Here is a 25,630-nt window from a genome sequence, read left to right as displayed (position 1 = left end):
GAATGGAAGAGTTGCAAGGCAGGAATTCCAATGTAATTTACTGCAAAGTTCAAGTCAGAGACTGAAGCGAATGAGGTATTTCATTCAATATGACGAGAGAGAGAGAGAGAGAGAGAGAGAGATGAGAGAGAGAGAGGGAGAGAGAGAGAGAGAGAGAGAGAGAGAGAGAGAGAGAGAGAGAGAGAGAGAGAGAGAGAGAGAGATGAGAGAGAGAGAGAGGAGAGAGAGAGAGAGAGAGAGAGAGAGAGAGAGAGAGAGAGAGAGAGAGAGAGAGAGAGAGAGACCACATTGCAACCTTGCAAAATATTTTGTTTGTCTGTAATAACACTTGTTTTTTTTTTTTCTCATTTCAAACCGAATCTATACCCCCCCCGTCCCCAACTGAAAAAAAAAGGTAAAAACAAAAAACTCAATTTCCAATGCAGAGCACAGGGAATGTCAGAAAGTGGCACTTCCATCCAGTTTCACTTCCCAGTAATTCCCCTTTTGAAAACGTTAATCCGCTGAAACTGCCAGCAGCTTTCAAAGGAATCGAGCAGACCCAGACAGACACAAACACACCCACACACAGACACACCACCGCGGGGACAGCGGAGTTAATGGCTGGTGTCCTCCCAGGTGCAGTCATTCTTCTGCTTCACCATTTTCCTCACAACTTTCTCCAACTCCTTACGAGACCTCTGCTCTTCCTCCAAGCACTGCTTCATTCTTTTATTTTCCTAAAGAAAAAAAAAGATTTAAAAAAATGCAACAGAAGTAATTCATTAAAATCGCGAGAGGGAATATTCACAGCGCTGAGCATTAGGCTCCACATGCCTGCCTTCAAAATACCATGTACAGATCTCTTTCCATTGCTGGGGATCAAAGAACAATAGAAACCTTAAAAGACTACAGTTACAATTTTCTTTTTTCATTTGGGGTGCAGGGGTGAAATAAACACTTCTACAGGGTCCGTTACCTTCTTTAGTTCATGTACCTCGTCCTTTAAAGCATAAACAGCATCAACAAGACTCCTGGAGAGGAAGCAGGACAAGAAAGATACAGGTAAGGTGTTATATTGCACTGCTACGATACAGGAAAGAGATTAGGAGGATCCGTTTGCATGGCAGAATTTACTGCCATTTTATTTCTATTCCTAGATGGAATGTATCCAAGCACAGTATTGGAACACACACAAACCTGACATGAACTCAAGTGCAGTATGTCAAGCTCAAGAGAGTCCTGTAAATCAAGCCTCAACAGAAACGGAAACAGAACAAGTTTTACTATACGTTGTGCTGAAACAGTCACTGTGGACTCATAACAAACTCATGTGGGACCAATTAGGTGTACTGGGAAACCTGGAACGGCACAGGAAGTCAGCGAAACGTTCCGGAGTATTTCTGCAGATTAGCCCTGGGAGATGCAACTCGTTTTCAGTAGTGCTACTGTCTGCCTGAATATACTGTGGCCGGTCGAATGTTCTCCTTACTTTTCCTCTATGACAGTCTGACCATTGCTCTTGGTTTCCTCAACAATTATTTTTTCCTCTTCAGGCAGTAGCACCTGTGGAACAGGCTCTTTTCGAGAAGCTGTGAATAAAGAAGAGTTGAGTGTGGGTGTGAATTATGTTTTGCGACACGTTAAACGTTAAACATATTGTTAACAGTAAATGACAGCATAAAAAATCATTCCAGTTGCAAAGACCATTTTTCATGAATCCCTCTCCCCACAAAGAACACCCAATACCCAAGCAAGCGCAGCAGTTTGTGCTGTGCTTGAGAGCGTCCTGTTCAGCAAACAAAAACAAGCCAGCGTTTCCTTTTCTTTGTTCCTCATGAAGATCAAAACCAACCCTTATCAAATTAGAGTAATTCATTTTCTTTTTTTTCTGTGGTGAAAATGACACTGTGGTAAATACTGATATAATAATTGCAATCAGGACCTCCCATCTTAAAGATTCTGGCACATGCCCCAGTCTACAAGCTGCATCTCATTGTAAGTCTGTTTAAATATCCTGTACAGATACACACGAGAGTACCGAGAAGTTAAAGGTGCTGTTTCTGAGAACCAGCACTGACAAAAAACTGCAAATGGACTGCATTCATTAAAAGGGTATGAAGGGGCAAAAGGGTACTGTAACTGCAACACAGTTTCATAGTTAATACTGGGAGTGACGTCAAAAGCTACCCAACTGATTTTTTATGATTTTTCACCTTTGGTAAAAGTATAATGCATTACACACACACAGACCCACATTACACAAAACAGGACACAGTGGAGTCCCAGTGCAGTTCCCTTACTGGAGCTGATGGTGTGATGAAAGCTGGCTCCAGTGCAGTAGGCTTCGATGACCTTCAGAATCTGGGCATCTTCCTCAAGAGCTGCGGTGCCTGTGAAAAAAGAGAGAGGCTAAGAAACTCAGGCAAAGAGGAAATTAAAAGGCAGACAGACCAAAAGGCAAAGAAACAAAAGTAAGTTTAATGCATGGGGCTGTGATGCATTGTTCATAAGAGCCTTGCAATGTGGGCCCAAGAGAGTAACTAAAAGGGTATTCCATTGCCTCCCCTGGCTGAGCTCTGTTGCTTCTCGGAGAGGCATGTGAAAGATACCCTTGAGAGAGGAGGGGGGGGGGGCAGCAGTCTGGCAAGGGCCCTCATGGGTTGAAGATGCCGATCAGGGCAGGAAATCGGCTTACACAGACGGCACTGTGCCAGGCCCATCGAGGGAGTTTTTGCATGAACTTTTAAACAGTTTCCTGCAGGTAAAAATATTCCTGATGCTTAACACTGCATGCATCCATTGTATATATACAGTACACATACTAACAAAAGGAGGCACAGAGATATGAAATATATATATATATATATATATATATTTTTTTTTAATAGAAAAAAACACAAAAAAAAAATCAACTTACTTTTCCTGAGCAGAAATTCATCATCAGATGATGTCTTTCTTTCTGTTTTTCTCTTGGGAAGAAACGTTTTCATTGTTCGGGGGCTTTTACCGGAGTCCTACGACAGAACAGTGGTTTGTGAGAATGAGAGCAACGTGGGTTTTGAAGTGCACAGAAACTAATTCTACTGCAGAAAGTTCTGCAATACACCGACAAATTACTCTGCCAAAAAAATGACTACAGCACAGGCTAGCAACGGTACTTTCATAAAATGACAACTGTAAAGAGGCTGTTGACTGACCTGATGCATTACAGGCACACCTGTAGGTTAATGTGTTTCCCTGTTGCTGGGTGTATGTACCGAGTGAGGACAATTAAGGGTGGTTGAGTGATTGAAACAATTAACCTGGACTGTTGGAGGGTACTTGAGGACTACACCTGACAAAGAGTTTGTATGTTGAAACGGTGTCATCTTTTACTTGTGATTGTGCAACACAACCAGCATGCCTTGGGTGCTAAGTGAGCTATGGAAATCTGGCTTGGCAGAACACAAGCAATACTCCGAATATTTGATTATATAACGGGATGTCGAGGATTACTGTACATGTGGAATCCAAACTGGTAACCCCCCAAAAATAACCATAACCGAGATAAGCTGTAACTTCAGTGAAATGTGCGGCAATATGCAGCCCTTGGGGAATAAGGTTAAAAGTGCCTTAGCTCCTAAGTCAAGAGAGCTACACTGTTTTTCTGGATAAACTCAATTAAAACCTTTCTGAAACTTCAGTACAGTAATTTAGAACCAGTGAACATATCGATCCCCATGTACTGTATTGAAATGACCTTTATAACGCTTATTTAAAAATATATATAAAAAAAAACCCACAAAAACAAAGAAATGAGTTGCAGTAGGGGAAAACTCCAGCAAGATATGACAGGGCTCCAGACAGTCTCGCTTTTGAAAGTAAAGTATAAATTGAGACTAGAAATCCCCCTGCCTGGTGAGATATCCAGAAATCCCCCCGCCTGGTGAGATCTGAAGTTGCTAGGATACCTGGTCCCTCCAGAGCCTTCATTTTCAATCTTTTTTTTACCGCATATAGATTTCTAACTCTCCAACTTATTCTGCAGCCTGATTTTATAACTTGGTATCGACGTCAGGATGCAGGAACGAAAGCCAACAGTTCTACCACCGGTCTTTTAAAGAAAGAAGCATCAAAAAAAGACACCCAAGTTAAGAAATCAAGTTGCTAAAATATTTAGGTTTAGTTGCCACCTGGAGCCCTGTGATAAGGCAGCAATACATACATACATACATACATACATAAATAAATAAATAAATACATAAATAAATAAATAAAACACCAACGCAGCAGCCAGCACAACAAATGGCAGCACGAGACACTCACAAACAGCGATCTAGCCTTACCTTCAGGATATAAGACATCCTCTACAGTAGTGAATATGGAAAGAAAGAGAAGATGTGCATGAGAAAAGGCTGGTGAATAAAACAGTCCGATCATTTCACACACCCCTATCCCGCCCGCCGCAACCCCAAAACAGATCAGTCCCACCCTAGTTGGTGTTAGTGCTGGAAGCAGTATCTCTTCAGAGGCAGTAGTTCCGTGCTAAATCTGGAGGGGAAACCAAACAAATCTTCTCATGCAGTTCCCAAAGAAACTCAAAGCCATGCAACCTCGTTGATAGAAATCAGTGTGTACTTGATTTACAAAACCAGACAGAAATAGATCAGACTGCATGGAAAAAAGGGAAGAGATGCATAGGGAGTTAGATATATGTGGTTCAGACTCTAATTGGACTGTCTGAAAGAGTAAAATGTTGACCTTGAGTTTTAATGGAACATGTCAACTCTCAATTCAGAAATGATGTACCAGCAAGGAGCAAAAGATTATAGTCAGTTGAAAAAACAGTGCTTTGAAATTGATAGTTTGCAGATTTTCATCTCTTTGGTATCCATCTATATGGCGGAAGAGGAAGAGGTCATGTAGAACTTTCTTTCTTTTTTTTGGACGGTATTAAAACTTGCAGAAGAAAAAAATGTAGGGGGTGGGGGTAGATCTATGAACAATTACATACACAGAAGTTGAGTCTCTTATTTGTACTTTTGCTGCAAACTTCTTGTTTGCTGTGGTTTCAAAACCTCGGTTGTAGAAATAGCAACTCACGTCTCAGACTGACCAGAAGCACTGCTTTTAAAACCGTGTCAAAAGACCATTTAAAAAATAAATAAATAACAAAACACAAACAAAAGCGATCAGGAAGAAGTCCTTACCTCCTTGTATCCCAGCGCGGCGGAGGGCTTGAGCGGGGGTGCCGGTCGCAGGCAGCTCAGGGACCAGGGCTTGGCGATCTTCGGGGGCTCCAGGGGCCCTCGGCTGGAGGCGCTGAACACCTGAGAGAAGGTCTGGTGGGAGGGAGTACTGACAGCAGAGCTCGACCTCCCTTCCACATTCTGCAAATGGGTTCAGAGCAAGTAATGAATCGCCATGCAATACAGCACAATAAAACACAACATGACATCTGGATTTGTATAGCGCAGCTCAGCAAGGACCAGCTAGGCAACTGCCTGTCCGATGCTTTTACAAAACCACAGGAACGGATAATATTAAAAGTTAATGACACAAACTTCTTATACTTACTGATGTTTAATGCATGTGAAGCTTACTTGATTACAAAGTGTGAGCTGCCCTGGCACTGACTGCACAGGACTGGCCATGGATGGTCACTTAGCTTCACAAACCCCCCCCCCCAATAAAGGCGGGCACCACAGAAAGGCTTGAACTCTATAATTATGCAGAGCAACTCAAATGGGTGTCTGGTACCTTTACTATTGTTCCTCCTGGACTGCCCCCTCTGGTGAGAGTGTGCAAGTGCTCCACCCACTCCTGCAGCTCCTGTTGGTTACAGCAGCACACTGTGATGCGCTCAATCATGTTCCCTGCATGGGGGGAAAAATTGATTTAGTGTTTTTTGTGAACAATGTATCTAAACAGGAATGTGTTCTACCACATGTTCTGAGACTTTGCAAGGAGTGCTCTCAGCTGATGAGGCTTCATAAGGGAGAGGCACTAACCTGTGATTTCAAAGGCATATTGATTTGTCTCGCTGTCGTCAGTCTGTTTGGTCACAGTCATCCCCGTTAATGGCAATTTTCCCTGACAAAGAGATTAGAAGGCTGTCTTGTTTTTACAGTGCAGATTAATGAAGTTAAATTGAACTGCATTATAATCACCACCAGCCAATGAAAATGTTAAACAAAAAAAATCCTTAGTGCAGCAAACCGGTTTTTATTATTACACCCGCTTTACATAAGGGTATCCTTTAAAAGAAAAAAAACGAGTAAACACTTAAACTATGTATTAATGCTGCGTCCATATAGCTCCTTACAGGTCATTAGTGTAATTTAATTAAGAGGAGAATGGGAAATGTATTTCCTTAGCATTGGCCGTGAACATTTTACTGGGAAACAAAACCGGAACAAAGACAGCCGCAGTATTCTACCTTCCGTAGATGTATAAAAAGAGATTTTGATTTCATTTTCAAAACGTGAACGACAAAGACCTGGACTGAATTCCCCTTTCGCCAGCACTACTGTAAATGAAACATTTCAACACAGCAGCCCTTGGGTGGTTTATTTATTTATAGACCCTTCTAGCTTCACACGTGAAACCGGATCGCTGCAGGTCCGGTCCGGTCCCACACCATGTAAACGGGGAGGAACAAAAAAAAAAAAAAGAAAAAAAGAAGACAAAACAAGAACATTTACTGAACCAGGAGCTGAAGCTAAAGCTATCCCTCTAAAGGACTGCCTCGTTGAGGGTCTGTTCTGTTCTACAAGCTTCCCACCTACCTGGTATATGAACCCACTCATGCGCGGGCTGGTGGAGAGCATCAGAAGAACAGAGGGAAACAGCATGAAGTATCGCTCCTCTTTATCCTGCGTTACAAAGACAAACACAGGCTCAGTTTTGCATTTGTCTACGTGTGACCTTTGTGAAGTTTTATTGCAAATATGAAAACACAACCCTACAACTTATTTATTAATTTATTTAGTGTTTTTTTTTTTTAAACAAACGTAAATATCAAATATTTGCCCCTCAAGGATAGGACTTGAATCCGTGCAGTCCCCTTTAGTCATGGTGTTTTTTTTTTTTTTTTTTAGTTACCTTGACTCACCATATAAAATGTAACTTTCCAATAAGGGAGCTGTAAACTTGTTTTTCTTGGTTAATGTTCTTAGTCTTCACCAGCGTTTCTGGATAATCCTGATAAGACTCGGGTCTTCATTGAGAGCACTACATTTCCTTTTAATATGTCAACAATATTGGTGACTGTATGCGCTCTCTCACTATAAACATGTTTTCCTTTTCTTTTTCCAGTGAATTTATTGCAGGTTTAAGACTGTGGAATGAGACAGGGGGGTTGTTTTCCACTATGATAATTTAAATTAATATAACCGTGGGAAGCTATTTTCTTGCTCTATTTAAATGCAAACGTGTGTGAAACTAGGAAATTAAACAATGGATGGTTTGGGTTTTTTTTCCACTGTGGTAATTTTCATAGATATTTAGATAATAGTGGCCTATGCAAATCTGATCTGATGATCTAGTTTTATTTCTCAGTTCCGATACCAAGGAGCCCTGCAAGCTGGTATACCGGAAGCTTCAACAATATTCATTAAAACAAATCAAATCAATTCTTCACCTCCAGCTGTTCCAAAGCAAATTCCTTTTCAATAAAAAATGAATGGAGCACAAAACAATTCCACCGGGCACATCTAGACAAAACCAGTTTGTTTCAGTTTTTTTTTATTTACTTATTTATTTATGCATTATTTTTTAATACATGTTGTTTTTCAAGTAAACAGAATATATTTCGGTTGTATATGTGTGCAACAATTTCTTTTTTTGCAGTACCGAGTTAGTGTTTCTATATTGTCTAGTTCCGAGTCCTTACCTCGCTCGCCCCGCTCTGCACCATGACCTGTGACATGTACAGGACGGTGCCCAAGGACCTCATGTTCTCCCCTTCCCAGCCTTGGATCGGCTCCGATAGGATCTGGAGCTCCAGGTTTTTTCGTTTGCGGAGATCCTGGCATTGCGTCTGCGGTGCGAGAGAGGAGGAAGAAGGAGATTTTATCAAGCATGTTTTATTTTTTGTTTTAATTTGCTTTGCTCTCTCTGTGCACATAAACAATGGCAAGTAGTAACAGAAATAAACAAACATGCAAAGATGGAACAGAACTGCAGATTTAAAATGCCATTTAAAATGTATTCATATGTGTGGTATGGAATTATTTATTTATTTTTATGCCAGAAACCAAAAATATATCTAACTCTCTACTACTCTCAACCCACCTTTGGGTAAGGTTAAATTGGTACTGATTTTGTGTTCTGCAAAAAAAAAAAAGGGAGTCCCCCTTTTTAATCCTCTTAACATTTCAACTGTTGTGACAAAGCAGCCTACTAACATTCTACCAAAAGACTGCAACCAAGCATGCAAATCCAGTGGAATCACCAACCCCAATGTAACCTTTGATAATGAACACCCCCTCATCAGAAAGACACAATGCGGGCCACTACCGGAAAACATCTGACTCACGCCTTCCCTGTGCATGTATACTATCTGATGCATACACGCAAAGCATACAGTTTAGGTCTTCAGAAACAGCTGCATGTGAATTGCATTCTCTTTCTGAGATCAACTCGTTTACTTTTTCCACATGGGATTGCTTTTCAAGGCATGTGCTGTCTGATTACAATTTTTGTTACATATACCCAGAGAGAGGAATGATTTCCTGCAAACTACGTTTCTATTTAAAAACTGAAACGGTAACAAAACAGGTAACGAAACAACTCTGAAGGTTATTTGAAGGCTCTGAAGTCCAGCCCCTGAAGATGTTTATTACTAGTTTTGTTAAGACACTGCCGTGTTTTCAAATTGCCCACTCAGTAAAACAACTCTGATAGGCAGGGCACAATCAACGGAATACAAGAAGTACAAAATGTGTAGCTTCCTCGAACAGTACAAGGACAGAACCAAACTTATTAAAGCAGCTTAGCCAAGATGCTATTGTAAGTTACCAAATTTGAATGGAGCCAAATGATCATTTTTGAGTAAAACTACCTTGCAAACCGTATAGAAGACAACAATAGCAGTTCTGATATTGTAATTTGGCAGCTTTTATTTCACTGCATGTGACCCGTGTTATTGGATGCTCCCCACGATGGAGATGGTTTAATGCACACCACACTGTTACCGGTACCTCAAACAACAGGAAATCATCTTACCACAAGATTTTTGAACGCTGCTATTGCTTTCAGGATATCACTGTAGTCAGGATGGGCCTCCTATTGAAAAACAAATGAAATTAAAATGCAAATTAATTAAAAAAATAAATAAATACAACTTGCCGTTTATGCTGCATTAGCACAGGTTTGTTTTCTTGCAAAACACATTCAAGACGTACTCTCTTAGCAATATCTTAAAGGCCTGTATGTACAGAAATACTTTTGCCAAGCTGGTAACAGCAGGCCTAGTATTATTATTTAACCTACAAACACATTTTTTTTATATTTAACAGATATGCAATTGCATATTCAATTAATGTTAAATTAATATTTAATAAATAGGCAATTGACATTAAATTCATGTTCAATTATTCCTTGTTACTTTCCATTAACATTTAAGTCAGATTAACTGTATTTTCAATTGAAAACATATATTTGAAATTATATATTTTCAAGGGTAACAAAACGTAATATAAATGGACTTGATATGCAATTACATTTTCAACCGACATTTGGTTAACATTCAGCAAGAAACCAGTTACTGCCTATTTATTAAATATTAACTTGAATATGCAATTGCATATCTATTTAATACCAATTGATGTCACACAGTATAAAGCATTACCGAACAAGGTAATGTAGGTACACAAAAAATGTGAATAATTGATTAAAAAAAAAAAAAAAAAAATTATATCAAGATGCTTCGGACTACAAGTCCTTATTCCCCCTCATTTTACCAGACTGCAACTGGTAGATGACACTACAAATGAATGAAATGATATTTCACCTAAAACACAAATGCAAACTGAAATTTCAATGCAAAGGAAGAAAGACAAAGAAGAAAATAATACTACATCCTCCCCAACTGTTTGCCTGTACAGCTAACCCCCAATATTGTGGCAAGAATCCTTACTTCATCTTTGCACATCCGAGCAGTGACAACAGGCTTCAGCTTCCTTTTTGAACAGAAAAGAACTGATCCGAGAAGCTGATAATGGGGCTATTTTCACACTTCAATCATTACATGGAAGGAGCTGGTATTATACAAGTGTTGCATTGTGTTTAAAATGTATTTGGAATTAGTCTTGGGGTGGTCTAGGTGTCACAGTGTTTGGTATAAAGTGAATGAAGTAAGAATCTGGCTTTAACCACAAATCCTAAATAGACAACACATATATACTAAACAGGTTTTCAGACAGGCTGCAGCGTGAACAACAAGGCGCTGTTACATAACGTTGATGCCTCCTGTGTTATTACTTATGCAACATATTGGGACAAACTGTAGCTGATATTTTTACTGAACACAGGATCAGCCTGAGATTTTTAATTTTTTATCCTAATTATGCACCCTGCTACAACAATGGTGAAGACACGTTTCTCACTGGCTAGAAACCGTCACCAGAATTGGCGCTTTTATTTGGTTACTAACAGCTGAAGCCGTGATGCTACCAAGAGGTTTTCACAGGCTGATCAGACATCCTGAAAAAAAGAAAATCTGTAGTTTTGGACAGAAATATATTTTGAATTGAACTTGGCAACCTCGCATGAGGACATTATGCATTTGCGTCTTCCAGGTCCCTATATAAAGAACAGTGTTTTTTTTTTTTTTTTTTAATCCATCCCCATATGAGGTGGCCGTGTACGAAAGAGTTAATGTTAACAAAACAGCCAGAGCCCGGCTTACCTCAACGTGTCTCTCCAGCTCCTGCAGCAGGGTGGGGTACCTGTCCAGCCTCATGAAAGGCTTGCTCAGACTGGTGGTCAGGGTGAGAATCCCAGGGCTGCTGGCACCCTGGCTCTCCATAAACTTATCCAACTCATCGCTGGAAAGACAGAGCAAGAACAGTCTCCATTACCTTCAAAATACTGCCTTGAATACTGTGCTTCAATAAGGTACGGTACTAGGATAAGTACCACAAAGTTACAGTGCTGCAAGGAGAAAACCACAGGTGGAAAAGAAAGAAAAAGGCAACAGGATTCTGCGATTCTCATAAATCTGTCCACTTTTTTTTTTTTTTTAATTCCTCCTTCTTTTCTTGTTTATTCTACGCCACATGGACACGGCAGTATTTAAATTTGATTTTAAACCTAATTTCACCAACTTTAAGTCATCAACACAAGGAGGCTGCCTGTACATAGAAACCCACAAAACGGTGAAAAAACCTAGAGTTTGAAAACAAGATAACCTACTTAAAGGGTGCTTTTCCCAGTGTGGTGAGGACTCAATGTCTAGTTTCCCATGCCTTAAGATAATAACATTCGTCTTTAACCTGCAATCTAGCATCTGAAAGCATTTTTTGATTGCATGACAAACTATTTGGGGGATTTTATGTTCCGTTTTACTAATAAGTGAAAAACATTTCAATTCCACAAGATCATTTTTTGCATGACCCCCCACCCATGATCAACACTGACTAATAATGGAATTCATGTGTGTAACCAGTATCTCACAGGTCTTGATCTCCTGTAAACCAAGAAATATATTTGACATGACCCCTATATAGCGTCCGTCTTAGGTCAAAGTGAAAGGGGCCGTTAGATTTTGCCCAAGGCGTATCTAGAACACTGAACATACGAAGTTGCCAGCTTAAATGGTTTGTGAGATATTACCAGGGGTAGGTGCGATTGCGGGTTCATAAACTCATACAAGCTCTCCTCATGGGGGTACTAAATTACAGGTTAATTCACCCAATACAAAACAAGGTCTACAAATAAACAGTTTTAAATAAATTTCAAATAAATACGTCTGAAGTAAATTCTGTGGAAACACCGTTGTTTTTCCTGACCGTGTCAAATTCTTCTAAATATAACGGAAAGGTTAACATTTCCGTCTACCTCACCGAAACCTGACAGCAACCAAATGTGTTGCATCCCGAGAAAACCTGCTAGCCACAGATTACCAGCCCTTACACAACTCCCTTCGCTTTCCCCAACGCACAGACAACCATTACGCACACAAGTTACCATAAGCTTGTGATTCTTAAACATCACAACTTTTGCACTGCCCCCGGTGGCATTAGTCTCAAAACATAGTAAACGCTATTTTCCAATTTCTAAACTGAAAACTTATCACTTAACTTTCAAATGACCTAGCAGTTTTATCACTTAAAATGCAGAGGATCTGTATAAAAACCTACACATTTTGCTGTAAACACTGTTGCTAGCTATGCAACACTTTATCTAGTGGTAACTGAAGTGTCACGTACTACAAATCACACACACCGCGATGGTGGCTGTTAATTGAAACCAGAATCTTTAACTTGCATACAAGTATACGTTTACATCATCATTTTTATTAAAATGTATTATAAAGCAATTATCCATTTATTCTATTTTTTATTTTTATAAGGGATATTTCAAATATATATCAAACAAATAAATACATTTGAAATACATTTCTACAGTTTTCATCATTAGAAGCTGCGGTGTCCCTCGTTCGTGTTCTGTTTTATACTAAAATAAGATTCCTGGGAGAACCTTTCCACAGTTTTCCCGTCTATGGTTACACAGTTAGTTTTCATACTATAAAGGGCTTTTTAAGTTGCAGAGCCCCTCATTGACATGCTACTGCACCTAGGGGAAAGTAAAAAAGAAAAAAAGGGGACCTCCATATTTTTTTTTTTTTTGTACAGAATTGCGTTTTTTGTTAAGCCAATACCATTTTCTAAGAAGTACCTACAGATCTGTAACATGGGGTTAAAAAAGGATTCAACCTTCTTAAAGATTAGGTACTTTTTGCTCTTCAAAAGAACGTATATATTACCTGTTCAGTTCAACCACTGCAATACTATTGCATGAGATAAAGAGACACTGTTCCTGTCTTTGATCTCTCAACAGCACTCTCAATAAAAGATAAAAGGCCACAACGTTGTAACACAACTTCTATTGATTGACGATTGATAATGAAAAAGTGACATTTGAAAAAGCCCAACAGGATGCAACAATAAGTTATTTTACCGTTACCAGGAAAGTTACTTTCACGCACAGGTTGCGATGTCAATGTAGATCAAAGGGATGCTGATATTTGATCTTCTTAACTTCTTTAGAATGGTGGGAGTTTTCATATACGTACAAGCGAGTGTGATGCACAGATACACTGATGCGTCCCTAATAATTGTTTTAACCCTGTCCATAGCCTGGACTACCTCGAGTTCTGAATCCAATCGAGCATTGCAGGATCGAGTTCAATAGGCTGGGGAAGAAAAAGACTTCAAGTACAGAGCAGTCGATAGTCCTCTGTTATGAAAAATGGCAAGAAATATCCCCCAGACTTGTGCAAAAGCTTGTACAATGCGATGTATACAAAAATCTAGAGGATGTGCAACTGAATGCTAATGAATAATACTGAAAGGGTGTCAGTACTTACCAACACCTAAACGTATTACTGTATCGTTCACTACATTTTCTCATCGAATGTTAAATTAATATTGAATTAACTTGTCACTAATACATTCAGACAGTTTTTTACTAAATGTATTCATTTACAGCTAAATGACAGTTACATTTATAATTTAAAAATGACAGGGTGTCGATACTTGACTCAACCTGCAGGCACCGTACTATGTAAAGAAAAGAACGTTTGAATGTACAGAGTGCCACCCAGTGGGGGTTTAGAAAAGGAAGTGACATGCAGTCTGGAGGAAGCGTGCTTATCACAATAGACTTTTAGAAAAAATGAAATCTAATAAATCACGCTTAAAACACGGTGATTATATTATATATTTTTGTCCATAAACATAGAGGCGCGTTCTGATCGACTGCACTGATTGTGAACACACACACTATTAAAGTATGACCATATTGTAAAGTATTATATTAATAATATTTTAAGGTTTAAAAGTCTCCCGGCTCGTGTCACGGACCCCAGCTACCATACCTAACGTAGTTGCCCTGGCTTACCTGTGATCAGTGAGCACACAGACTGCAGAGGGGTGGTTCGAGCAGTATGCCAGGTACAGGCTCTTTATCTGAGGCATCAGGTTCAGCAAACAGCCACCTAACCTCTGCTGAGCTTCCGGGAGCCTGAAACACAGGTTAGAAGTTTCCTCGAAGCCTAGAAAGCTGCCTGCATCAATCAAGTTTGTGCATTCAGTGTGAAAACGCTCGACATATATTGAAGAAATATTTTGTGCAACGACTGTCAATTCTTTTTTTTAAAAAAAGAAAGAAATGTAAACTATTCATTCCAAATATATGAGCCTGTTTTACAAAACTTTCGCTCCAAAGGCTGCAACCTTGTACTCCAAAATATAAAAAAAAACAAATACAAATTCTGTGCTGCTTTTTTTTTTTTCACACATGGACATTTATAGCTTTAGAAAATTAAACCACTACATACACTGCATTTATGTGCTTCACCCAAATACACCGGTTGAAGGTCCTTTTACAAATTACTCCCCACCCCCTCAGATATCAACAATACACTCCAAACAAACAAACAAACAAAGAGTTTGAAAAAAATTATTTGCTTCACAGCACCTACTTTGTACATTCTTCCAATGTTTGACAAATACTCTGCTGAAAAGTGAAAATGTCTTCCAAGTTCCCCATTAAACAAATGCCATCTGCTGTAGCCAACCTTCAAAAGAAAATGTAAACATTGAGCTTGATAAGTCAATCAGCAAACAGTTCAGGATCAAAACGAAGATCGCGGAGGCTGTGTGGTCCAGTGGTTAAAGAAAAGGGCTTGTAACTAGGAGGTCCCACAATCATTGTGTGATCCTGAGCAAGTCACTTAACCTCCTTGTGCTCCGTCTTTCGAGTGAGACGTAATTGTAAGTGACTCTGCAGCTGATGCATAGTTCACACACCCTAGTCTCTGCAAGTCGCCTTGGATAAAGGCGTCTGCTAAATAAACAAATAATAATAATAATAATAATAATTACATAATAACTGTGGGCTGGGATCAGGGCTGGGGTCAACTCCCTTTTAATCAATTCCAATTACTTTCTAAAATCAATTCCAATTCCAAATCCTTCAAGCTTGGAATTGATTTTAAAAAGGAATTGGAACTGGAATTTGAGTTGAGAAAAGGGAGCTGACCCCCAGCCCTGGCTGTGATAAAAACGCCAGTGTGGCAGGTTTCATAGAACTCAACACCCTCATGCGCCTCACACAACACCCACTCTGACTCACTTCTCACTGGACTGCAGGGGCCTCAGGTAGCTGGTGAGCAGAGTCTGAAGCTCTTTTGAATACTCGCGTTCATTTTCAAGGATATCCTGCACTACCTGAAAGAAAATAAAAAAAAGACCTTAATTATTTTCTGCAGCTCTTATACAGACCACAGAAGATATCAATGCTTGGGTCGAACACTATTCAGACTTAAGACAAACAGTAATTATATATATTTTAAAAAGGATCACACAGTTTTGGACTAGTTTGGAAAAATCACAGCATGTTCTACCAGGATGGCAAGTCCCATTATCTCCCAGTTCTGCACTACAACCATCACAAGGCCTACAACGTTATTAGAACCCATGTGCCATGGCTTGGAGGCAGCTGCAATCCTGGGAAAAAGGCTGGCCTACAATACCACCACAATGTGGGCATTAACCCTTTGCGGTCCATTGTCGGACCTGGTCCGACATTGCAATTATTCCTATCCGGTCCATTGCTGGGAAGACAGCAATGCTGTGCCGCAAAAACGGGTTTCTAGTCGTTTTTTTCTCCAGGGAGCGACAGGAGCCGAGACAAGCCGATAAAAAAAAAAAAAAAAAAAAAAAAAAAAGTAAGGCATATCTATCTCATGCATAGTCATACTTGCCATTGGCATCCCATATGGGCGGTCATAAGGAAACAAGCTGGATGTTACTGTATCAGCGCACAGAGACTATCACGGACATTTGCAGAGCTTTTTTGAGATGTAATAAAATAATGACTTGGATTGCATTATTGAGGAGTTTGGTGATAAAACGAGTGATCAGGAGATGATTGATAGGTATGTATGAGCTATTATTATTATTTATTTCTTAGCATATGTGAAAGCGATAGCGAACGAAAGGGTGGGGCGGGGCTGGAGATGCCTAGTGAGTGCTTTGTTGATATGCAGGGCCTTTTAACCTTTTACACACTGCAATACAGGCACTGCCAGGCCTTCTAGGAAAACAGCAAACAATCAATTATAATGCATTTCATACAATAATGACTTACAACTCAATTGATTTATATACAGACTCATATTCTACTTGTTCTTTGAAGATTATGTTGCTATCGTGAGATAGTGCTTTGTTCTGCTCTGGAATGAGGAACTCAGAGGGGACGGACAGTGTCAGGTGCATACTGGTACACACCACTTTACTGGGGGCCCACCTCCTTCTCAGATTAATAAGCATGAGATTAATCACAACTCAAATGTAATTTGTTTTGTGCAAGGTTCAAAGAGCCATACCACATTGTAATAATTCTTTGTAAGCTGAGGTGTGTCGAATCCCTTCAGAGCCTTGGGAGATACAGGTTTATCTGCAGAAAATTACAGAGAAATAAAAAGATGATTATTACAGCAGTAAAGATGACGGCACAGAAATTGGTGAAATGTACTTTACTGTAAAATAGTCCACAACTAAACGTAAGAGCATTTAAATGGGTGCCAGATCACAAACAACACTGATAATGTGGCATGACAAAAATGAATAGTATATTAGACAAATAATACATAGCAGACCATTATATTCATGTGAGGCCGACACCTAAAATTTATTTATAATATATAGTTACCCTTATGTTATCCTTATTTAAAAAAAAAAAAAATTGTGGGTCAGCTCACAGGGGCCAGCTGTGACTGTGGTGATGCAGGACCACCAAGAGCCTGGCCAAGACCACACATAGATTAATGTGGAAGTATCCTGGAGTACACAACTCCAGTCAGAGAGACCCGGTACTGGGGAAGATTACCTGAAGATTTGATCTCTCTGACGTAGTTACTGGGGAACCAGCCCGTTTTCCCGTTCAGGTTGCCCTCCCACCAGCCGCCATCCTCCATGCGCGTCACGCAGATCACATCGCCCTTGGAGAAGGAAAGCTCGTCCTCGTTATTCTGCTTGAAGTTAAACCGGGCCTTCACCACTGCCTGCTGCTGACCCCCGTTCTCCGTCATTTCCTTAAAGAAGAAAACAAAAACAGTGCGACAAATGCAAAAACTGGTAAAAATGAGCACTTCCAGTTGGGGGGTCCTGCTTGGCATGGGACTAAAGCCCAGAACAAAAGACGCACCCCTAATGACTCACAGGGTCACACACATTGTGGCAGTGGCAGCGACAGCTGAGGACAAGTGGGCATTCAACCTCAGGACCTCGGAGCTTAGTCCCAGGTTTGAACCACCAGCTACTTTCATCTTCGCAACCAGCTTCAGCGTGCGGTACCTACTAGATCCAGCACAAAATATTCTAAAACTCCCCCAACGTATTCTTAGCTTCAAAAGGGCTTAAATCGCAGCTAGCTTCACATCTCATGTCTCTTTGGTCCAGCTGTGATGGGCATCTGGGATAATTCATTTTTGTTCTTTACCCCGTTTTTTGATTGTCTGCGCAAAGACTTGGTGGTTCTGGAAGACAATGCACTCTGGGAGCTGGCAGTCTGGCTATGACTTTGCGAGTTGGAGCGTTGACATGATCTTTCTACTATTCGATCTGTTGAAAAAAGAAACATAATAAATTTAAAAAATAAATAAGAAATAAGAAAAACAGCTGGGAGGCTCAACAAATTGAGAAGGACAATACCAATGTATGTAGAGTTCAATGTTTTGATTAGTGAACAGCAAGCTTTAAAAAAAGACACATTGACTCATAACTTCAGTAACAAAAGTGAGGGTAAACTTCTGAGCACTGATGAATAACACTTTTCAAAACTTAATGGTTAAAAGATATATACATCAAATTACTGCTGTAGGCCCACGTACGAATCTGGTGGGTCTCAGCTCTTCAGACAGGTGTCCACGTCACAAACCAGGCTCTCGACAGACAGCTGGTGCCTTGAATTAACACATGGTCTTGTTCTTAGTTTTCTATTTCATTCTACAAGTCTTCCCAATGCTGGTATCAGATTTCCAGCTTTGACTTTCAGTTTCTGATTCCTGTACTCTTATCCAGTTTTACAGCAGCAGTTGTGTATTTCAGATCTTTAAAAACAGCAACATAACATTGTGTCTTCTTTACTACCGTAAGCAGGTTATTTCGCCAACTAAAACAATGAGAGATAGAAAAAAAACCAAAAAAAAACCACACACTACAGGATTCTATCTGCTTTCAGCAACCAAACAAATTACTTACATAATTAAATGTTACTGGTATACAGCCAGGGCAGAATTATGATCCTAATTCAATTCTGTATACTTTGTTTTATTCTTTTGTAACACAGCTGTAATAAAACTCCCACACAAACAAGCACTTTATTGTGAGAGCAATAACAATAGTAAAATAAATCTATTGCAGCCTAAACATCGGGGAAAGACCTAAAGAAAACTCTCGATTAGCAAATAAAGAGTCTTAAATAACTGGGTATACGGCAGACAGGGTCTGAGTTCTGCAGGGCAGGGCAGGGCAGGACTGACCTGCAGCAATTACCTGTGTGAGCAGTCAGTTAGTCTGTCAATTGTGCAATGTCTTCAAAACAGAGAAGACCACTGCTCAGAGAACAGATCTTACCTGTAGATATAGTTATAGCTATGCGCCCTGGTTTTTGCACGAATTGGTATTCTACATATTCAGTTAAAACAGTTAAAATCTGTCATGTCCTATGCTTTAAAAGACACAAACTCTTGGAGTAGACACTGCTATACCATTAGACAGCTTGTACTGGGACATCTGTTGAGTTCTGAACCTGTGTACAGAGAAACATCCTACAGAGCAGCTGTTGTACCTGGGAGGTCTCCAGCTGAAGCACTGACCTTGCCTGACAATGCTTAGCCTCTGCGATCTGACACAATCAAATATACAAATACATAACAGAAGTGAGAAAAAGGAAGCATGTGGCGTCTTCTCTCTCACATGCTGCAAGGAGAGCAAGCAGCCCGAAACAACATGACGCACCCCAGGAGCACATTACACACAGGCCTGCATGACTCTCCTTCGGCGCTTAAGTGATCGATTTTGCACAAGAAAAACCTTTTGAACCCAAACACAAATCTCTAAAGCAACCCTGACCGCAATCTCCTTTGAGGAAACCCATGTAATTAACTCAGCACAGCTCAACTTCACACGAGACTCCCAACGACCTTTGTGTCACTTCTCATCTGATGGACAGACACAGTGTCATGTTCCTCATCTGGTATCTAGCCTACTACTCTACTGGATTTGCAAAAAGCGAAAGCAGAAAGAACAGGTGTATTTAACACGAAACTTGATGACAAGTTCAAACAGTTTTGATTTATCCTTATAGAGTTAGAGCACATCACTGATGGTTATATTATTGTAAATAATGTTTTCTTTATTGCAACAGCAGTACAAGATTTTTTTTTCAGAACTTTTTTTAATTCAAAACTTCTATAGCCAGCAATAAAACACATTAACTGTCATATAGGTTTCGATAAAGATGATGTCTGTTCATCTGGATTACCTTGATATTCTATTAAGCAATATGAGCCATCTATTGTGGCACTCTTGAAAAAGGACAGGGAATGAAGCAGATTGTTGGCAAGGCAAACCCAACTGAGAATAGCCAGCACGCTCCCGATCGGGCTGGGACGACACTGCGGCTCACAAACAGTGTTGCTGGGGAAGCGAGATAAAGTCCAGTGTCTCACGACAGGTCCCACAAGTTCAAGCCAGTCTATAAGAAAATGTTATCCAGGCAGGCAGGGCGGCAGCTTGCTTGAAGTAGAGCTATCCATGTGGGTTTCTTCAAGAAGAAACTTTACTATTGTTATATAGATTTGCTAGGTAGTTCCACAGACGAGAAACCGTACTGGGTAGAAATGTACAGCAAGTCTGTGTCAATTAAGTCACATTACAGTTAGCAATGCATGCAGCTTGCTGTGCAGTGAGTAAGGCAAGCATTTGGCTGAGATTCAGAGATCCATCCAGGTTTAATTACCAAGATGTACAGTGGCCCTTTTCAGACAATATTCACAGAGGTGCTACACTGGCTTTTCCACAGCACAAAACAGATTTGGCAGAGTTGTTGCCAAAGCACATTCTATTATTAGAGCATTGTACAGCACTGAGGAATCACCCTGGATTGCATCAATCAACTACTCGTTGTTAAACCAGGGATGAAATAATAAATGGAAAGTTTACAGAATAAACTGGGCACCCCTTTTAGAAGACCTGCATGTTTTATACTGGTTGTTCATTGCAACATAGAAGTACTCTATAGATTATATATACTGTGGTGTTTTTGTTAAGAGTGTAACTCAAGACAGTTCAGTTACACAATGGGGTGCCAATATATTACAATAAAGCTGTGTCTGCTATAAATAAAATAATTTTAATAATGAAGCATACAGAGCTGTCAGCGGAGAAGAGGCTATCACTGAGTCCATAAAGGGCACCTTTGTGTTCTCCGAAAGCCCTGGACGGGGTCCAGCAGCAGTCACTTTGCATAAGAGTCGATCCAGACACTATGCTGCAGTTATTTTAATAGCAATGAGGTTGAATGGCTGATGCGCTGCTTGCTAAAATCATGCTGTACAAAATGTCACTATGAAGAAAACACGCCAATAAAAAAGTCAGTGCTTCATTTATACTGCTCCTGGGAACAGACTGTAAGGCATGTTGACCGTCAGGACTAGAAATGAAAGGCTGGCAGTCAAAAAGGTCCTTTTATCAAAGCAGGACAAATGTTACAAAAAAAAACACGCTCTGCTATTATCTTACCCTGTGTGGCAATGTTGACAGCCAGAAGTGTATTGAGCACCTTGCCGAAGTTCTCCCCTGCATACAGGTTTTCTGCTTCAAACCCCTGCCAGAACAGACAAGGAATCCGTTAGCAAAAATACCATCCAAAGAGAACATTTTCAAATGACAGATGATTCCTTTAAAAACTTTTTGCCCAATATATACTGTACTAGACTAGACAAAGATTGCACCACCAGTAACCACACAACTGCAGATTTGTCTACTAGTACTGAAGTGCATTACATTAAAAAAGTGAGGGGTACGGGGAGAAATATGACTCCCATTGTACTTTAAGCAATACCACATTTTCCTGTGAGTGTTAGGGGTGAGTCACTTATAAAACTAAGGTGTGTCAAATTAAACTCACACTGGAGTGGCTCAAACTGCTAAGCAATGGCTGTCCCTGCAGTACGTCCAGCAAGTTCAAAATACATACAAGTAAGGGCGTCTCAACTACATCGCTGTCACCAAGGGATACAAATCCTTACAGGGTACAAGAATTACAGCAGTACCTCAGATAAAACAAACAAAAAGACCTGCTGATTCAAACTGTTAGCTGGAAACTTTGCAAACAGGCCTGTGGGGTCTGTCGCTTCCTCTTTATCAACTTCAGAGCAGAAGTGAAAGCTGAGAAAAGAAACGCATTGTCTGCATTTTTTAAAAAAAATACCTTATATTTATACCTAGCACTTTTTTTTTTTTTTTTGTTGTTCAATGATGACGGAACAAGGTGTTGGGAGGATAAGTGTGTTGGCCACCACACCCTCCGACCCATGACTCCTTGCACACTGGCTGTGCTTATTTAATTTCAGTTCCAGTTATTGTAATAGTTTATACTGGGGACCCAGGGACACAGTACCCTGACAATCCTGGAACATGGTTCAAAAGGTTCAGCTGCGGTCAGTAAGCAGCATTCGGAATCGGAAGAGGTTTGTATTTGATTTTTTTGGTCAGATTACACAAACAGGAGTATGTTGTAATGAATAAGTGGGCTTGTCCCACTTCGCTGATTTGTCAGGTTGCTTGGCAGGGAATATCTGTGCATGTGCAGCACCCTCCTGAAACCAGCCAGCAATCCACACCACCCCCTGTTAGGGTGCCACTGGTTTAAATCTTAACATATTAAGCCCTACAACAAATAGGGGCTTATGACATACATGTACAGCAGTATGGGAAAGACTGAAGTAATCTTAAAAACAATGCACTCACAAACACGTACACACATTGAATACAAACAGCGCCACATTGGCTCTGCGAAGTGTAGGTTACTGGTAGTGTAACATGTCCTGCAGTACAGTATGGAAGTCATACATGTGGCTCACGACTGCCCAATGCTTTCAAAAAGTCATTTCAGTCCGGCAACACATCTCACCCTCGCGTTATTAAGTTACGATGTTAATACAAACTACAGAACATTTAATAACACTAAAAAAAATGTCACCGAAAACTGTCCTCGCTGACTCGTTGTGCATGGTTTAAAACACCTTCAAAGTAAACAGTACAAATATGAGAAATTAGAAATACAATAAAACCACAAGTCGTGTTGACGGACAACACCTGAATTTAAACTCACCTCGATTTTTAACGCTGAACAGCCTTTCAGAAACTCTCGTATGTTGGTCAGGCAGTCTGCCTCGCTTTTCGGTTCCTGACAGAACTAGAAAAAAAAAAAAAATAACACTAAACAGAATACAAAAAAATATATATTAAAAAAAAGTAAGAGCTTCTATTTTCACTCCATCATAACTGATATCTTAAACACACGGACACTGACAAAATATTTGGTATCGCTTCTGCCACAGGCGTGTTTTGTTTTTATTCAGTTAGAAAAGTAACCGAGAAATCCCCACTCCCCCCCTCCAGTTCACACACTACAGAGCTGTCACACCAGGAAGCTGTCGGGAGGATGTGACGTTCCGTGCCGGCTGACACGTGTTGCGTGTCCTCAAGCAGCCGAGTGGAAGAGTGGGTCACTTCCCTAAATTACTAACAAAACCGTGTGTCGTTTACTACAGTCGCAGGAACATTGCACAAGACTGATTACTTACCTTGTATCCAGACCTAATCTAGGTTGGGTACGGCACAAGATACCAATTGTACTGTTCCTGCAGGCAGTACCGTGTCATGAGCATCATTCGGTCTATGGAGCTGATACTGTCAGTTTGTATAAGGTAGTAGAAATATCTAATACTGCTTACTTTGACAGTGCGCAGTAATAGGAGTAGCGTGAGTTCTTGCCGGTTTGTTAAAGGGCCGAGACTCTCTTGTCCTTGCGGGTGCTGATTGAAAAGTCCAAGGCACTGTACTGTTCCGGCGGAATATGCTGGCTAAGAAATGATTAAACATGTTGTATCTGTGTAAACAACGCGGTTTGCACTTTCTCTTGCTCCAAAACTCCAGTCATGATGCTAATAAGTGAAACAAAACATCATCCTCTTAACCCAAGAGGGCACGGAAATGATCCCAAACTTTACTTTTGAAAACAATGACAATTGTCAATTGGGTGATTGCATCCTGTGGTTTTGCGAAATCTCCATGAACACAGTATCGACATTTGAATCGGTCGAGACTTAGTGAGAACAGTTGCTTCAATTAGAACAAACGTTAAATTAACTGTAACCCAAAATAATGAAAAAGAAAACCCTGAAAACGGGCAATGTAACTAAGCACCAAATTAATATTATACTAGCTATTGTAATGTAGTAATATCTTTCTACCCGCAAGCACATTATTGCAAATCTATACCAAGACCACGCATGTGCGTATATCTATCTATCTATCTATCTATCTATCTATCTATCTATCTAAGATACACACACACTGTTTTGGAAAGCCATGCTTTTTAGTAGACATTGCTTGGTAAGAATCAACTGGTACACATATGCGCATGTGGAATGTGCTCGTATGTGTGTTCGGAAAAGCTGGCATAGTGTTAGTGTCCCTCACACATGCCAACAGTCCCTATATAGTCGGGACAGTTCCGATTTCCAACAAATGTCCCGCATTCGATTTTTACCAATTGAAAATAATAATAATAATAATAATTTATTCTGCACAGTAGAGTTAGTGAAAACCACACGCTGTGCTCTTCGTGCGGCTGACACACAGGCTGATCACTAACTTATACAAAGGGAAGAACTGTATTTGCCTCTCTGCTTACAAAAACTCACTGCGTCATCTGTGTTCTTTTTACCGTTTACTTTCAAAACCGCATTCTAAAATAATAATATCATTAGCTATAAACAAAACTACCACTTGAGGGCGCATTGCATAGAAAATGAGCACATACCAATCCATAAACAGTAATAATATCAAAATAAAATAAAATAAAATAAAATAAAAAAATACATTATTTTTTATAATCAAAATACAAAATTGCAATTCGGCTTCTACAATTATTTTAAGGTAGTACTGCTGGTTACCAATAGCTAATACTGAATGCAGTCAGTAATGAACTGTATTATACTGGTAGACTACATTTTATTTGCATTACTGTATTTCCCAGAAGCTGCCTGCAGCATGTCTTTGTAAGGACATGTAGCTGTCAACAGCTCACATTCTTACGACACTTTCATGCTTCAACTTGACTGCTTCACGCACTGCCATCATGCTACATGCTAAAACTTCTGTAAGGAAGTAACACACCCTTTGTATTGAAAACAACTGATAACATTCCAAGCATCATATCAGGGTACTGTAAAAAAGTTTTGTTTCTGAGGTTTTTTAAAATGTAAGTTTAAATGTGAATTTAATATATATTCTTATGAGTGCTTATGCGTCATTTGAAATGCATTAAACCTGTCTGGTAATTTACAGGAAGTAAAAAAAACACTGAAGATTCAGACATGATGGCAGCATTTTTTTAAAATTATTTTTTCATGGCTTACAATTTGTAACAGTAATTACAAGCAGTAATAGCAGTGCCTGAGTGCCCCTTGCATGTGCTTTCATTTTCAGAGCTCTGAACGACTTCTGAAGCGCACTTGTTTGCTTTACTGTGAAACCAGCGCGTGCTTCCTTACTTCATTTATTTACTCCAGCGCCTTTGTTTTAAACATTAAGCCCATTATAACTTTGAAACCCTGCAGCCGGAACACATGCTTGAATTACAGTGAAAATAATGTATTTAATAATACAATATTTCCGCGCACTAATTTAATCATTCTACCCAGAGTTAAAAAAAAAGAATGACGCTTCCATATTTGGCAGGTTTCAGTTTACCTTTTGTACAGACTCCGGCACAAGCCGCTCCATGAGTTTGCAGAGCACCACGCCATCTTTCAAGCACGATTTTAAGAAATCCTCTGGGTCCGCAATGATTTTTTTTGGTGAATTCAAAACCCCCAAGGATATGAGCCAGGTGACCGTCTGCTCCTCTGGGTTCATTGCTGCTGCAGGCCAGGCTGGTGACACCCCGCTAAGCAAGATCAGTTAGTTAAAATATCTAACCCACATCCGCGATGATATCGGCACTTCTGCTTTTTTTTTTTTCTGTACAACCACGTTTAACAAGTTTAGCAGAATGCAGCGGCTCCTGCGCCCCTCATAACCAGCGTTTGTGATATTTCTTCGTTCAGTATATTATTATTGGTATCAACACTAGTTGCTGA

General features: G+C 39.9%; 1 protein-coding gene across 2 annotated transcripts; it reads right to left on the bottom strand.

Moving 5' to 3' along the window:
• Nucleotides 1–241: 241 nt before the first annotated feature.
• On the bottom strand, nucleotides 242–25,557 carry LOC117963543 (rho guanine nucleotide exchange factor 6-like). Of its 2 annotated transcripts, XM_058989426.1 has the most exons (22): nucleotides 25,242–25,557; nucleotides 22,594–22,677; nucleotides 21,000–21,084; nucleotides 17,695–17,816; nucleotides 17,083–17,287; nucleotides 16,580–16,650; nucleotides 15,325–15,419; nucleotides 14,672–14,767; nucleotides 14,089–14,211; nucleotides 10,874–11,012; nucleotides 9,190–9,249; nucleotides 7,856–8,002; nucleotides 6,750–6,836; nucleotides 5,973–6,054; nucleotides 5,722–5,837; nucleotides 5,172–5,351; nucleotides 4,308–4,328; nucleotides 2,900–2,996; nucleotides 2,283–2,372; nucleotides 1,472–1,571; nucleotides 959–1,013; nucleotides 242–719 (listed from the first exon to the last, which is right to left on the bottom strand). In XM_058989426.1, the coding sequence occupies exons 1-22, from the start codon at nucleotides 25,404–25,406 to the stop codon at nucleotides 597–599; spliced, it is 2,343 nt and encodes a 780-aa protein (XP_058845409.1). In that variant the 5' UTR covers nucleotides 25,407–25,557; the 3' UTR covers nucleotides 242–596. The 2 variants fall into 2 exon arrangements, with proteins under 2 accessions (XP_058845409.1, XP_058845410.1); XM_058989427.1 differs by lacking the exon at nucleotides 4,308–4,328 and having other exon boundaries at nucleotides 25,242–25,556.
• Between the last annotated feature and the right edge of the window lie 73 nt (nucleotides 25,558–25,630).

The sequence above is a fragment of the Acipenser ruthenus genome, chromosome 16, assembly GCF_902713425.1.
Source record: "Acipenser ruthenus chromosome 16, fAciRut3.2 maternal haplotype, whole genome shotgun sequence".
Lineage (NCBI taxonomy): Eukaryota > Metazoa > Chordata > Actinopteri > Acipenseriformes > Acipenseridae > Acipenser > Acipenser ruthenus.
Note: the sequence above shows the minus strand (reverse complement) of the source record. Positions and strands in the feature narration are given on the sequence as shown.

Bases quoted from the DNA above. Each gene is read 5' to 3' on its own strand.
- LOC117963543 (XM_058989426.1), bottom strand. From the start codon at position 25,406: ATGAACCCAGAGGAGCAGACGGTCACCTGGCTCATATCCTTGGGGGTT. The intron at 2,373-2,899 runs GTAAGTTGATTT...CTTTTTTCACAG, and splicing joins TGAATTTCTGCTCAGGAAAA to GCACCGCAGCTCTTGAGGAA. The intron at 720-958 runs GTAACGGACCCT...TTTTTTCTTTAG, and splicing joins AGGTACATGAACTAAAGAAG to GAAAATAAAAGAATGAAGCA.